The 15478-nt window shown below is 51.1% G+C and overlaps 1 protein-coding gene across 1 annotated transcript in view; it reads right to left on the bottom strand.

Moving 5' to 3' along the window:
- Window positions 1–921: 921 nt before the first annotated feature.
- Window positions 922–15478, bottom strand: part of ndst1a (N-deacetylase/N-sulfotransferase (heparan glucosaminyl) 1a) — a 36702-nt gene continuing 22145 nt past the window's right edge. The window contains exons 9-15 of the mRNA XM_061236324.1: window positions 13044–13140; window positions 11161–11284; window positions 9119–9293; window positions 7520–7690; window positions 5757–5866; window positions 4449–4551; window positions 922–2657 (exon numbers count right to left, since the gene is read on the bottom strand). Of these exons, the coding sequence (XP_061092308.1) occupies window positions 2538–2657; window positions 4449–4551; window positions 5757–5866; window positions 7520–7690; window positions 9119–9293; window positions 11161–11284; window positions 13044–13140 (900 nt within the window). The 3' untranslated portion in view covers window positions 922–2537. The remainder of the gene's footprint in view (window positions 2658–4448; window positions 4552–5756; window positions 5867–7519; window positions 7691–9118; window positions 9294–11160; window positions 11285–13043; window positions 13141–15478) is intronic.

Here is a 15478-nt window from a genome sequence, read left to right as displayed (position 1 = left end):
ACACCGACCCTTTAAGGAGTAGTATTTTTTTTTTTTTTTTTCTGTGTTCTAGAACTCCACTGCTTTCAGTCACCAGTAATGACTGTGACATCAGCATTAGAATGTCCAGTTAGGAACATTCTAATTCTAAATTCTCATCACGATGTTGAGTCGGGCACTTCAGAACCGCACAGGTTTGTGACCTCACACACACCTTTTAGGGGGTAAAAAAAAAAAAAAAAAAAAGTCTGGCAATCTTCCAAGAGCGTCGTTTGCAGGCCGTCAGCGAGGTGAAAAGGTTCCGTTAAAAACAGGCTCCAGCCTCGTGCGGCGCAGCTACCCGGGCAGGACAAAACGCAACAGCGGTTTTAGCACGGGGGGGGTGTCTCCTGTACCCAGCTGCGACCTCACAGGGCGGGACGAACGGGACAGAGGCATGCTGGGAAACATCTGCGCTCAGTCGGCAGGAGTCTCCACGGACAGGGACGTCCCGGCCACGGGCGCTCGTTCACAGACGAGCGCACGCGTTCCCCCCGCAGAACAAATTTGGATAACAATTTGGTCCATTACCTGACTCTAATAGCTAATCCCAGAGCAGCAGGAGCCGCAGCTGATATCTCTATGGAAACAGTCACTCATTACGGTCTCTCAAGCTCGCGTTTGCAGCCCGGCGACTTTTAAAGTGAATTACCAACACGAGAAAACACCTTAATCACAGCAAACAGCCCAGGGTTTGCATTGCTTTTCTTTTTCTTTTTTCTTTTTTTAAACGTTGTAATTCTAGACAAACATCGAGTGAAGTCATCGCCGGCTTGTTTTCAAAAAGCATGTTTTATGTGGTGTCGTTCCGCCCCCCCCCCCCCCCCCCCCGGCCCCCGGCCCCCATCATGAATTATTAAAAAAAGCCAGGAGTTCTGAGAAGCAGGCGTGTTTAAAGTTTAAAGTTAATTAAATGCTGGGCCTGCTCTGGTTTAATGGAGGCTGGTGTAAAATCAAGAAGCCTAACTCCCTCACTCATCACTGACTGTAGCGTTCAGCGTCAGGGTCAGAAACTTAGACAGCACTGTCAGAGAAGCACCGGGAGCTGTACAGACACACACGCGCCACAGAAAACATCCGCCTTCAGATTGCAGCTGTCGATTGGTTCTGAAATGGGAAGTGACATCATAAAACGGGAAGTGACATCATTAACACCAAGCGATCATGCACAAGTAGCCCAGAAGCACTACAGTAGCTTGTCACTCCAGACTACAGACTACAGCCTCAGGCGAATCGCTAGGCTTAGCCGAATCTTCATTAAAATAAAAAAATAAATGTATATTCATGACTTAATGACTCCATACAGAAAGAAAGGACGGAAAGGCTTAGCACAACATCTTCATTTAAATCCTACTGCAGAAAGTGAGCGAGCAGTGGCTACGCAGTCCCGTTATCCTCCGGAGGCAATGCGAGAGGTGCATGCTGGGAGATGCGGTCCGACCTTCGGCGCTGGTCCGAAGTGCCGAACCCAAACTCATTTTCAGTCGAGCACTGGAACCCCCCCCCCCCGTATACTGCAGCAGTGGGTTCTCACAGGACACATGCGCTGCTCAAACACGCGTTCTGACAAGAGGAACACGAGCCAGCGAGTTTGTGACTTTAAAAAAAACGACCGTACGCACGCAGAGCGTTCCCGGATGACAACGCACATAGACGTTCCCGGATTGAGCTTTTCGGGTGGATGTGGCACGACCTCTCTTTGCTGCATTACGATGCTTTTCTCTTTCACACATCCCTCCCCACCCGCGGCCTGCCTCTGCATACCACTTCACACTGTGCCCACGTCGCTCAACTGTACTCCTCCATATTAAAAAAACAAAAACAAAAAAAAACATCAAATGTTTCATACCTTTTCAATTGGGTATCAGCAGTGCTGCCCAACACGGTTGGCAGCGCAATACTCTAAGGTACGATACCCGCAACTGTAAATGGTCACAGCCTCAAAAATGGGGAACCCCACTCCCCCCCCGCAAAAAAAAAAAGAAACTGAAAGGGAACTGTTTAATAGTCCGCGTTCCTGGGGAATGATTCCGCTGTGGCACCTGCAACTCCATTAAAGCTGAGCATTTGAGTGCTTAGCCACTGGCACTGTGTAGACGACATCTTGATCCTCTGTTCTCCCAAAAGTCTTTTGTTTGTCTGTGTTTGCATGTGGTGTGTGTGTGTGTGTGTGTGTGTGTGTGTGTGTGTGTGCGCATGTGGTGTGTATATAAACTGGGAGGGGAATAAAAGGTTTTTTCGGCCTCTCCTGTGCATGGTGTGAGTCCCAGTAAAACTGGGCCCAGCTGTCCCACAGGGGGCTGGGTGGGAAGGGGTGGAGCCCCCACCCCCGTCTCCCCTCCACCCCACGCCCCTGCCTGGTCGTCCTGGAGACCAAGCCCAGCCCGAGGTCCTGGGTGCGGTCCAATACTGAGGTCTGACATTGGCACAGGCCCCGCCCCCTTCCTCTCTCTCCCGGGTCCTGATTGGACGCGTCAGTGACAGGCAGAGCGGAGTGTCCTATGGGGCCGGGGCTCCTGCTACCTGCTGTGCACCAGCTCCTCGCGCAGCCAGCCGGGCAGGGACTGGCCCACACGGTACAGCAGCTTAGACAGCTCCACGTTATGATCCCTGTAGTGCTCCCGCAGGAAGAGCCGCGACTGCGGAGAGAACACACACACACACACACACACACACACACACACTCCGTTAGGCACCTTACCAGCGTGAACAAGAGCAGTACACACACACTCACTCCGTTAGGCACCTTACCTTAAGAGCAATACTCTCTCTCACACACACACACACACACACACACACACACACACACACACACACACACACACACACACACACTCTCTGTTAGGCACCTTACCAGCGTGAACAAGAGCAGTACTCTCTCACACACACACACACACACACACACACACACACACACACACACTCTCTGTTAGGCACCTTACCAGCGTGAACAAGAGCAGTACTCTCACACACACACACACACACACACACACACACACACACACACACACACACACTCTCTGTTAGGCACCTTACCAGCGTGAACAAGAGCAGTACTCTCTCACACACACACACACACACACACACACACACACACTCTGTTAGGCACCTTACCAGCGTGAACAAGAGCAGTACTCACACACACACACACACACACACACACACACACACACACGCGCGCGCGCGCGCGCGCACGCATACAGACACACAAACACAGCCGGCAGATTTATTCTGAAAGCGGGGTTACTGCTAAAATTTCCAGCAAAAAATATGAAGGAGACCAAATAATATTTAGTAGACCTATTTCAAAGAAAGAGTGAGTACAAATGCATTGAAATTTAAATTGCAGTGTGTAAAAAAAAAAGGACATTGTTTCTTTTTTATCTTTTGTATTAAACTTAAAGGGCTGGTTTTTCCAATTAAAAAATATCTCTAGATAAGAGAAACGAAAATAATTAGAAAGCAGCCACCTTGAGCTCCTCTTTTTGAATAATCTGGTGAAATATTTTCAGTTGTGCAATTTGCATACAGAAATGTAAACGGAATACACTGAACCCTGTGTATGTGCCCCATATTTCAATGATTATCACGTAAATCAAAGCAAATATATTTGCTTGCAGAATATGATTGTGTACATAGCATATGTATATCCATATACCATACATGGCTATGTACAAGTCTTATTCTATGCAAGCAAATATATTTGCTGTTTAACGTGCTACATTGAATATGGGGCAAATTCACAGCCGTTTGTCCTGTTAAAATAATGTAATATGTGAGCAGGACTGCCAGCCTGGACGTTTTTACAGTCGCAACGCAGGTTAGGCACCTTACCAACCTGAACAAGAGCAGTGTCCCGTCTGGGAATCACACTGGCAACTCTCCGTCCTGTGGCTGCTACACTACGCTGCCCTTCCAAGCCCCTGTCGAACCCTCGTGAGAGAGCGCGTGAACCAGGGGCTACACCATTCTACACCTCCGTTCTACACCAAAGGTCTCAAACTCGCTGCCACGGAGGGGCGTGTGTACGCAGGTTATCATCCCAGCCAATTAACGCCGCCTTAATTAATTGCATTAAAGCATTGCATACAAGCAACAGGTGTTATTTAGACAACACAAATAACACAGTTCACTTTACGTACATTGAGTGCAAACCTACAGCTATAACTCGGTAAATAACTGAACTAATTATATAATCGAGAGCTGAGCCTGGAATAAAAACCAGCAAACACACGGCCCACCATGATGTTTGAGAGCAAAATGGAAGGTTTTTAAGGGATGCACCACTGTCCAAATACTTACGGACTGCACTGAACATCAAGTGTAAACCAACGGCCCTAATTCAGCCACGGATGATGTCGTACGCGGCTCCGCCAGGCGGGAAAATGATGTGCTGTGCGTGTGCGCTAAAAGAGGGCATTTTAACTCACATCCGAGTCCATCTCTGAATACTTCCTGCCTTTGCTTTTTCCCAGACACTTGGTTTTCCCTCCGTCCAGAAGCTGGCACCAGAAGCCCTTCTTGGGGTCAAACCTGTGGGCGGGAACAGAGAGGGGAAAAATGCCACAAAATCAGAGTCGGAGTAGGTCCTGATTTCCTTGTCAGATGGCAGTTTTCCTTTCTTCCCCTTTGGAAAAGTGGGGGGGGGGGGAGAGCGATCCAGGAGGATACAGTTCCAGAGTTCTCCAGGGAAGGTGGCTAACAGATGTCACTGGTTAACTTGTCTGCGACTGCAATTACGCGAGGTCAAAGAGAGTGACAGAAGATGGAAGGAAGGCAGAAAAATAGAAATGGAAGCTTTTCGAGGGAACGAAGGAGAGGGAGGGGTGAGTAAAAGGAGAGTGAAAGTAAGGGACAGAGAGCGAGAGACCCTACTTCACCCTCAACACGTGAAAGCGAATGAGAGAGAGAGAGAGAGAGAGAGAATGGGTTATGAGGAGTTAAGAAGCAGCGAGAGAGAGAGAGAGAGAGAGAGAGAGAGAGATCTTTTTCAGTCCTCGGGCAACTCTCTTTCACACACAAAGGCAGCAGAAACAGCCGGAAACGAGAGGATCAGCAGGAACCCCAGAGGAGCCCTCATCTCAGAGAGAGGGAGAGGGAGAGAGAGCAAAAGCGAGAGAGGGAAGGAGAGATGGAGAGGGATAGAGAGGGGGAGGGAGGGAGAGGGAGAGAGAGGGAAGGAGGGATAGAGAAAGATAGTGAGGGAGAGAGGGGGAGGGGGAGAGAGAGAGAAAGCGAGAGACGGAGGAGAGAGAGAGGGAAGGAGAGATGAGGGATAGAGAGGGATAGTGAGGGGGAGAGGGGAGAGAGGGAGAGAGGGAGAGGGAGAGAGAGGGGGAGAGGGAGGAGAGGGGGGAGAGGGGAGAGAGGGAGAGAGGGAGAGAGGGAGAGGGAGAGATGAGGGATAGAGAGGGATAGTGAGGGATAGTGAGGGATAGTGAGGGAGAGAGAGAGGGGGAGAGGGAGGGAGAGGGAGAGGCAGCTCAGGAGCGTGAGCTCTGCACAGATAATATCCTCCATCAGTCCTGCAGCTAAAACGCGCATCGGATCCCACACTTAACACGGCACAGTCATCTGCTCACAAACGCCACTGGGGTCCACACCATTACACTGCTTCTGGGAGCACATGCACGCACACACACACACACACACACACACACACACACACGCGCGCGCGCACACACGCGCGCGCACACACACACACGCGTGCACACACACACACGCGTGCACACACTCACGCCAGGATCTTGTGGTAGTTGACTGTGTTGGCCAGGGCCAGAAACTTCTGGATCTTGTCCATCACCGACGCTGGCTCGGTTCTGAGCATCTGGCCGTCCAGAACCAGGAGCTGCGGAGAGATAGCGTCCATTAGCACGTTAGCGACTGTTAGCATGTTAGAGGGTTAGAGGATTAGCAACCTTTTGTGACCTAGAGCACTAACTTCCACAAGAGCAATACGACAGCAGACTACATCTGCTACGAAGTTACGGACAATCATACAACTGTAGCATCTATTTGCATAAGGACGCGTTGGCTAACGCTTGTGGCAAACAGAAAAGAAGTTTGAATACGCTGGCCAACATTAGCCACCGTTAGCTGCCGTTAGCCATCTTGAACACACATCAGGTATGCGTCCCCAGGGCACCTACCTGGCTGGGGTGGTAGTGGTTGAGAGCCAGTACTCCAGGTGTGTGGCGTACCTGGCTGGGGTGGTAGTGGTTGAGCCAGTGCTCCAGGTGTGTGGCGTACCTGGCTGGGATGGGAGCGTGTGAGCAGAGCTCCAGGTGTGTGGTGTACCTGGCTGGGGTGGGAGCGTGTGAGCAGAGCTCCAGGTGTGTGGCGTACCTGGCTGGGGTGGTAGTGGTTGAGCCAGTGCTCCAGGTGTGTGGTGTACCTGGCTGGGGTGTGTGAGCAGAGCTCCAGGTGTGTGGCGTACCTGGCTGGGATGGGAGCGTGTGAGCAGAGCTCCAGGTGTGTGGCGTACCTGGCTGGGGTGGTAGTGGTTGAGCCAGTGCTCCAGGTGTGTGGCGTACCTGGCTGGGATGGGAGCGTGTGAGCAGAGCTCCAGGTGTGTGGCGTACCTGGCTGGGATGGGAGCGTGTGAGCAGAGCTCCGGGTGTGTGGCGTACCTGGCTGGGGTGGTAGTGGTTGAGCCAGTGCTCCAGGTGTGTGGTGTACCTGGCTGGGATGGGAGCGTGTGAGCAGAGCTCCAGGTGTGTGGCGTACCTGGCTGGGGTGGTAGTGGTTGAGCCAGTGCTCCAGGTGTGTGGCGTACCTGGCTGGGGTGGTAGTGGTTGAGCCAGTGCTCCAGGTGTGTGGTGTACCTGGCTGGGGTGGTAGTGGTTGAGCCAGTGCTCCAGGTGTGTGGTGTACCTGGCTGGGATGGGAGCGTGTGAGCAGAGCTCCGGGTGTGTGGCGTACCTGGCTGGGATGGGAGCGTGTGAGCAGAGCTCCGGGTGTGTGGCGTACCTGGCTGGGATGGGAGCGTGTGAGCAGAGCTCCAGGTGTGTGGCGTACCTGGCTGGGGTGGTAGTGGTTGAGCCAGTGCTCCAGGTGTGTGGTGTACCTGGCTGGGATGGGAGCGTGTGAGCAGAGCTCCAGGTGTGTGGTGTACCTGGCTGGGATGGGAGCGTGTGAGCAGAGCTCCAGGTGTGTGGCGTACCTGGCTGGGGTGGTAGTGGTTGAGCCAGTGCTCCAGGTGTGTGGCGTACCTGGCTGGGATGGGAGCGTGTGAGCAGGGCTCCAGGTGTGTGGCGTACCTGGCTGGGGTGGGAGCGTGTGAGCAGAGCTCCAGGTGTGTGGCGTACCTGGCTGGGGTGGGAGCGTGTGAGCAGAGCTCCAGGTGTGTGGCGTACCTGGCTGGGATGGGAGCGTGTGAGCAGAGCTCCAGGTGTGTGGCGTACCTGGCTGGGGTGGTAGTGGTTGAGCCAGTGCTCCAGGTGTGTGGCGTACCTGGCTGGGGTGGTAGTGGTTGAGCCAGTGCTCCAGGTGTGTGGCGTACCTGGCTGGGGTGGTAGTGGTTGAGCCAGTGCTCCAGGTGTGTGGCGTACCAGCCTGGAACCAGGCAGCGGTTCTGGAGCACGCGGAGCCTGATCGGGGCGTCGGGGGCTGCCGTGATGACCTCGTGGAAGGTGTACTTCAACGCCACGGGGTCGTCGTGGGCCCGCTGGTGCTGCAGGAGGAGCAGGGAGGGAGGAAGTGATGTCACGGGTAAGGAAATGGGGCTGTACCACAGAGGTTGCAGGTTTGATTCCCAGAGGGTTGCAGGTTCGATTCCCAGGTACTGTACTGCTGGACCTGGGTCAATCTGAATCCAAAACAATTATGTTTCGGGCAGCCTGTAGCGTAGTGGTTAAGGTAAACGACTGGGACCCACAAGGTCAGTGGTTCAATCCCCAGTGTAGCCACAATAAGATCCGCACAGCCGTTGGGCCCTTGAGCAAGGCCCTTAACCCTGCATTGCTCCAGGGGAGGATTGTCTCCTGCTTAGTCTAATCAACTGTACATCACTCTGGATAAGAGCGTCTGCCAAATGCCAATAATGCAATGTAATGTAATGTAATGTAATGTAATGTAATGTGCACTTCTTGGGTGTGCCCTGTTTGAGAGTATTTCATAGGTTCCAATACACCAGACAAGCTCAGTAAAATTATTTGAGTTATTTGGATCCAAAACAATGACGTATTTGACCCAGGTCTACGGCACGCAAATTAAACACCATTTCATTTGTGCAGCACTTTTTAAAGAGATACTATCACAATATGCCTACATTTAGCGTGAGACGAAATGTGTTACTGGCTTTTTGGACACAATATAATTCCCATTCTCAGTTAACAACAATATACAAGGCCCTCAGAAGGGTCATTTTCCAGAACGGTGAAATTAACGACCCCCGACAGGAGAGCTGCAGTCCATGATTACTTTTTTATTGTTTTATAGAGACACATTTGCCTGCTCACATCTGTAATATTTCAAAACGATCAAACAAGTGCCTATAAAACTTCATAAGAACATGGTTTCATAACATGGATATCTCACACACTGTACGAGTATTATTCCAGGTGGTGAAGGCAACTATAACTGTATAAAAACTATCCTTTCAAAAAAGGCAGACTGGGTGCATGTTAAGTAATTAACCAGGGCAGCCTGTAGCGTACTGGTTAAGGTACATAACTGGGACATGCAAGGTCGGTAGTAGCCACAATAAGATCCGCACAGCCGGTAGGCCCTTGAGCAAGGCCCTTAACCCTGCATTGCTCCAGGAGAGGATTGTCTCCTGCTTAGTCTAATGAACTGTACATTGCTCTGGATAAGAGCGTCTGCGACTTTGGCCCTGGGTGTTTCGAAGTGTAAGACACCTAAACCCCTAAATACTCCTGACGAGCTGGTTGGTGCCTTGCATGGCAGCCAATCGCCGTTGGTGTGTGTGTGAATGGGTGAAAGAGAAGCATCAATTGTACACCTAAATGCCAACCATTTACCATTTAATTACCCTTGAGGACTAAAGCACTGTTTTAAGTGCGTAATATTTAATGGTCTGGGTATGAAAACCACGCTGTAGCCGCAGGCCGGAAGGGTGTGGTTCCAGTCTGAGACGCACCTGGTACCAGGAGTAGGCCCGGTCCGCGGGGTTTATCAGGATGGTGATGATTTTCGCTTTGGGGAGTAGCGCTGCCGCCCGTCGAGACGCCACCTCCGAGTCGAAGTAGTTGGCGCTTTTCTCAAAGTAAAAGTCCGAGCTGGTGTTGGACGGGAGAGGGAAGTACTCCATGTACCTACGAGGCAAAAGAAGAGTCAGAACGACGTCACGCACGATGAACTTGCGGAGCTGAAAATGTCTTTACAAAAGATTAGGCCTACCATTTTCATTAACACGCATCACAAAGCTCCTACACTTAGTTTTAATAAGTGGCACTGGCCAGCAATCTCATCGCAATGTAATTAAATGTTCAATTACGGTTGACGATCAACCAAACGTCAAGAAAGAAAGGAAACCGGAACCGCAATTGCCCAGGCTATCTGCTCCGAGGAGAATACCGCGATGTCGATGAGGCAGAAACGGGTAAACAGTCTAATAAAGGGGGATGGTTATCATTTGCAACTGACCCGTGCCAAAAACAAGAATGCGAGAACGCCGAACTTAAAAACGAAAGCCACTTCGCGTTCACGCCGCCACACGCGTTGATTTGAAAAACATATAGGCATATAGGAAAAACAAATATACGTCTCAAAAAATATCAAGCCGTCAGCAAGGCATTATTTTCGGTGCCAGAGCGCTGCAAAACCATTAGCGTTTGCTAAGCCAATTACTGTCGCAGGGAAATGCCAGGGTCCCCCCTTCTCTGAAACAGCCCCATTATTAAAGTAAGCTGACCACTATTTAAATACAAAACAGGATGTTCAATGCCTCTGAATTATTCATTTTCAGCTGTACTGGTTTAAAAAACAGTGGGATTCACAGTGCAGGACAAAGCTAACCTGGTGTTTTTTTCCCAACGGAATACCAATTCGAGCCTGCCACGGTTTGGAACCCGTTAAACCTCTTTATATCCAGTTTGTTTTCGTTCGTGTCGCCGAACAGGTTGGAATCTCAGAGCTGGGGAATTATCTTGCCTTTTTTGTAAAAGCGAATTTGAGCGCATACACGCCAGATAATGTCAAAGGGATGTCGCCACACAGGGGAGAAAACCGCTAAAGATAAATTGAATCCAGGCAGAATGGCTCTTCCGCGTTCATTCCTGCATCACTCGCCAGGTGAACAGATCGCGCTCCAGCTCCGGTGAGTTAGCACACCGCGAGCAGGACGCGCCAAGCCAGCTAATGCGCACTGACACACATTAAGTCCGGGCCGGCGGCTCAGAGTCCTGCCTCTTATTTATTTTAAATGGCTTCGCCGGCGCTTTAGCGTCTCTGACCGGGAGAGGGCTGTCGGCGGGGGGGGAAACATTTACTTTATGAGAATTCGGGTGCTGGCTGAGCGGGGAGAGTTCGCATCGGTGGAAATAACCACAACACTACTATACACACACACACACACACACACACACACAGAAACACATACAGGCACACACACACCCATCCATCCATACCTACATACAGTGACACGCACTCACACGCGTGCACTCACACTCACACTCACACTCACACTCACACTCACACTCACACTCACACTCACACACAAATATAGCTCACCACGATAAAGACATGTACCAACACATGTATGCATGTATACATTAACCAGTAAATGTATACAATTTTTACAGGTCTCTACTGAAGTGATGCAGGGGTTCATATGAGAGAGAGAGAGAGAGAGGGAGGGGTGGAGAGGGAGTGAGATAGAGAGAGAGACCAGGGAGAGGGAGAGAGGGATAGAGAGAGGGGGAGAGAGGGAGATGTGTGAAGTCCCTGAGAGTCAGCCTCCTGAAGGGCCGCAGGGTGGGCTGGTTTTTCGATGCATTGCTGCAGCAGCGACTCCTTGAAGTCTCTGTGCGGCTGAGGGAGCCACAGACCCCGTTTCCACGGCATTAATGAGCTTCCAATCGAAAGAAAACAAAAACCTGCGGACACTGCAGCCCCCCTGGGACCACCTGAGGGAGGGCTGTTCCTGAGGGGGGGGGGGGGGGGGGGGGGGGGTGAACGCACCAGTCGATTCCCTTGTGGTAGTTGTGGCCATTGAAGAACTGGATCTCCTCGAAGGTCTCTTTGCTGGGGTAGTTACTGGTCAGGTCTGGGTGCATCCCCAGGAAGAGGTAGAGCGCTGTGGTACCTGGAAGCAGAGGGACGGAGAAAAGCTGACGCTTTCATCCAAAGCCACTTACAGTTGATTAGAGTAAGCAGGGTAGACAATCCTCCCCTGGAGCAATGTGGGGCTAAGGGCCCATTGGCTGTGCAGATCTTATCGTGGCTTGACCCACCAACCTACTAGGTCCGAGTCAAGCACCTTAGCCAATAGGATACAGGCTGCTGTACTTGTATGAATGTTTTTGTTTCTCGGTACTTTTCCTCGGTTTTCTTATTGCTCTCCCCTTCCACTTGAACCACCAACCTTCCGGGTACCAGTCATGTACCTTAGCCACTAGGCTACAGGCTGTCCCAGTCATGTACCTTAGCCACTAGGCTACAGGCTGCCCCAGTCATGTACCTTAGCCACTAGGCTACAGGCTACCCCAGTCATGTACCTTAGCCACTAGGTTACAGGGTGCCCCCAAAAAAAGAAGGGGACGTAGGGGTGATGCTCTGCAGTAATTATACAGGGATGGGATGAGGTGGTGGGACTCAATGTCAGATTATTTTTCATAAAGCCCAAAATCCTTGACAGCCCCACCTACTCCGTGCTCCGCCCCCCCCCCCCCCCCCCCCCCCCAAATCTCACAGGGAGGTTGTGGAAATACAGCCAGAAAGGGGCCACCAATCACCGTCGGTGTTGGATTGTCTGCTACCGGCACAGGAGGAACTACTTTCCGTTGTCAGGAAAGTCCGGCGACATCGCAGCCATCTCATCCCTGCTTTATTATCTCCATCATCACGACGGCGAAGGATGTGAAAAATCAACAGGAAGGACTGTAGCCCTGTGCTTAGACCCAGGCGGGCGGCGACGGACCCAGAGCGCTCGTTCCCGGGGCTCGGCCAATCGGAGGTGACGCGCGCGGCCGCTAACGTCGGCGCCGGGAGGACAATTAACGGCGAGCTGGAGCGGGCTGTTTAGCTCACTCTCATCACGATGTACCCCTTCTGTTCTTAATTACACCGCACCCCGGGTGCCAGGAAACGGGCTGGCACGCGTCGCGACGGGGCTGCATTCCCACAATGCATCGGCACAGAGAACCCCCGCAGTATGAACGCATTAACGACGGAGTGTAATAACGGAGAGAGAGGGAGGGTGGGAGCGAGAGAGAATGAGAGAGGGGGGGGGACAGAGAGAGAGGCAGAGAGAGAGAGAGAGAGAGAGAAAGAGACAGAGAGAGGGAGAAACATGGAAAGAGAGAGGGCGGACAGAGAGAGGGAGAGAGAAGGAGAAAGAAAGACAGAGATGGAGAAACATAGAAAGAGAGAGAATGAGAGTAGGAGAGAGAAAGAGAGAGAGAGAGAGTATCGTTTTTTGGGGAAGGGGCTGGAGGCCAGTTGTACTGAGAGTTAGACACTCTATACTGTAGCATCAGACCAGGGCTAATCGCACTGTGAAACGAAGAAATTCACACGCCAAACCCCTAATCCGATTTTTATTGAAAAGATTAACAGTGCCGTTTAGCACCCTTCCAGGAAGGGCGGATATCGCTCCCTTAAGACCACCTGTAAAAGCCTAATTATCCCCCGCAATAAACGCGCGCATGTCTCTCCCTTCCTACGCTGCGGTCGCAGGTTAAGAGCTGAGAAAACGCCAGCCTTCTGCTGCGAGTCCGACGTTGTAAACAAACAAAGAAAAAACCACGCTGTGCTCGCTGCCACCGATGGCTTTCAGCTCCGACAGGGGGGGCGCTGTTCTCCCCGCGGCCACCGGAGGGCGCTCCACCTGTCCGTTTGCTCACCTGTCTTCTGAGGTCCGATGACCAGGAGCTTGGGGAACCGGTCGCACGTTTTCTCTTTTGACCAGATGTCCTTGTGCCTTTTGTCCTCACAGGGGTCCTGTAGGACGGAGAGGTCAAAGGTTAACCACGGAGGCCGCCTGCATTCGTTCTCAACAGGCCAGAAGGCAAGTGAACAAGCACACAGGCATTCTCACTCTACATTACTGGCTTTTAAGCAGGTGTTCTTGTCCAGAGCGACTTGTACTTGTGTGCATTTGTACATTTCCAATGCTGCAGATTGAAAGGAGGAGACCAGCAGAGGCTCCAGGACTGGAGTTTGAGACTCCTGCATTACAGGATATTGTGCAGACACTAATCCTGACACAGCCCTTTACATTTTTACATAGTGTTCAGTTCACACAGCTGCTTATATAGTGAAGCAATTCAAATTAACTGCCATCCTCAAAAGGTTCAACGGTAGTGTCCTACATGGGGTTCAAACCTGAAACCATAAGACTAGGCTTTAACACCCAATTTTTTTTTTTACCCATAATACTACTACCCTGCCACTCTTCTGTATTGCTGCAGACAGTAGCATCCATTTTATTTAAAATAAATAAATAAATAATAGTTCACTTTAATTATATCAAGGTCAACATGAAACGGAGACAAAATAATTGATGTGGTAATTTATAAGTAGCTCCATCAGGAAGAGACAAAACAAAAGTGATAGACAAAACAAAAATATTTAGCAAGCATTTAAACACAGACTTATATTTACTCAGACTAATCCTGCGCTGACCTGACTGGCGGTGCTATTAGAATGCGTACGGTCTGACCACCAGGGCAGCCCGGAGCTCAGCTGTGCCCAGGATCAGACCAGAGGAAAATAAAAACCTGTAAAAACCTGCAGAAAGCCGAATTAAAAACTCGCTAGCAAGTGTAAGCCAGTTAAATTACACCCCTCCAGGGGGCATTTAAGACTAAGCTTCAGCCAGGACGAGAGGGGGAGGGCGGGAGGCGGGGAAGGGTTTGGGTTTCAGATAAAAACACGAATTCACGCCGGTCCAGTTACAAAACCGCCGCTCCACCTGCCTGCCACAATAGGACTCGCAAAACAAAAGGCTAAAGAGAACCGGTTAGCAAACCGCACATTAACCACGTATTTCGCTGGGGCGGTCACGTGATCGCGCCCGTTCCCTATGCCAGGGGCCAGGTGGCCAATCAAAGCGGGTAGAGAGCGATGGGATTAGGCGGTCAGACGAAAGGGAGGATTAGGTGGCCCAAAGCAAACGTTTGTGGAAATTTACCATGACATCAGCGCTATGCGCAGGTGGAGCCTGGCTAGTTTACCACAGTGCGGTGCGGTAAGGCGAAGGCTTACCATGATAACAGTCTCCCCCGCGACCCAACCGTCAAATTCAAATTCAAAATAACGACATTGTCCCCGGCTAGGGGGGAGGGGGGGGGGCGATTTCGCCTTTGGCTGACCGGTAGTGCGCTCGTCGACGGACAAATCTCAGAATCTCACCTGGGACGTGGGCGAATCTCCAACTCATTACGCAGGGAATTTGAGACGGTGGCCATCTGTCCGGTTCTAGGTCTGACAGTTTGGTTTTGAAACGGCGCGGCCGTGTGCTGCCGCTGTCCGACGCCCGGCCGCCCGGCCGCCCTCCCTGTGAGATCATCCGTATTTTCACATCGCTCACATTCCCTTAAAACCCGCGGCCTAACAGAGTACCGCCCGAAAATGGTGTCAAATAAAAAGACGTTATTTAATCGGTTCGATAAATGTGCACAAATCAGCCAAGATGGTTACGTTTACGGACGTCCTTGGCGCTTAATGCATACACAGGCATGTACCAGAAATTCCTTGCAAACAAAAACTCCCGGAAGAGGCCAGAAACGGGTTTGAGTATCATAGACAGACTTTCAGCTGCAAGGCGAGTACACTACGGTCTCATTATGTGTCACCGGTTTGGGGGTCATTTTCATTTTGGCACGGCTGAATCCTCCATTTCGGGGTTATGGAAGCAGCCTCCCTGGAATCGGAGGAGAACGTCAGGGTTAATTGGGCCCGAAAATGCTGCCTTGCTTCGGCAGAATGACTTCTGCTTACCGTGGACACTGGCCAGTTCACACAGTGGAAGAAATATTTCTCCATTAAAGCTGCAATCTTTGTGCCGTTGATGTTCATGAGTAACTGTGGCACTGTATTTTCACTCTTTGCGGTCAGGTTTTTCTGCTGCAAATTTTCAGTGGATTAATTACCAGAAATAAAAAGGTGCATAGAGGTCCATTATATCATGGCAAACTATACATTTCTTTTTTTTCCAGCGAAACTATATTAATGATAGATAGGCATCCCTCTCCCTCACAGTAAGGGCGGAGGACTGAGCCTTCCCATCATCCCTCACACTTCCTCTAACACACCAGCAGGAGTTTGTGCCAGTCTG

This window comes from Conger conger, chromosome 3 (genome assembly GCF_963514075.1).
Source record: "Conger conger chromosome 3, fConCon1.1, whole genome shotgun sequence".
Lineage (NCBI taxonomy): Eukaryota > Metazoa > Chordata > Actinopteri > Anguilliformes > Congridae > Conger > Conger conger.
The sequence above is the reverse complement of the archived record's forward strand: the minus strand, read 5'-3'. Positions and strand labels throughout refer to the sequence as shown.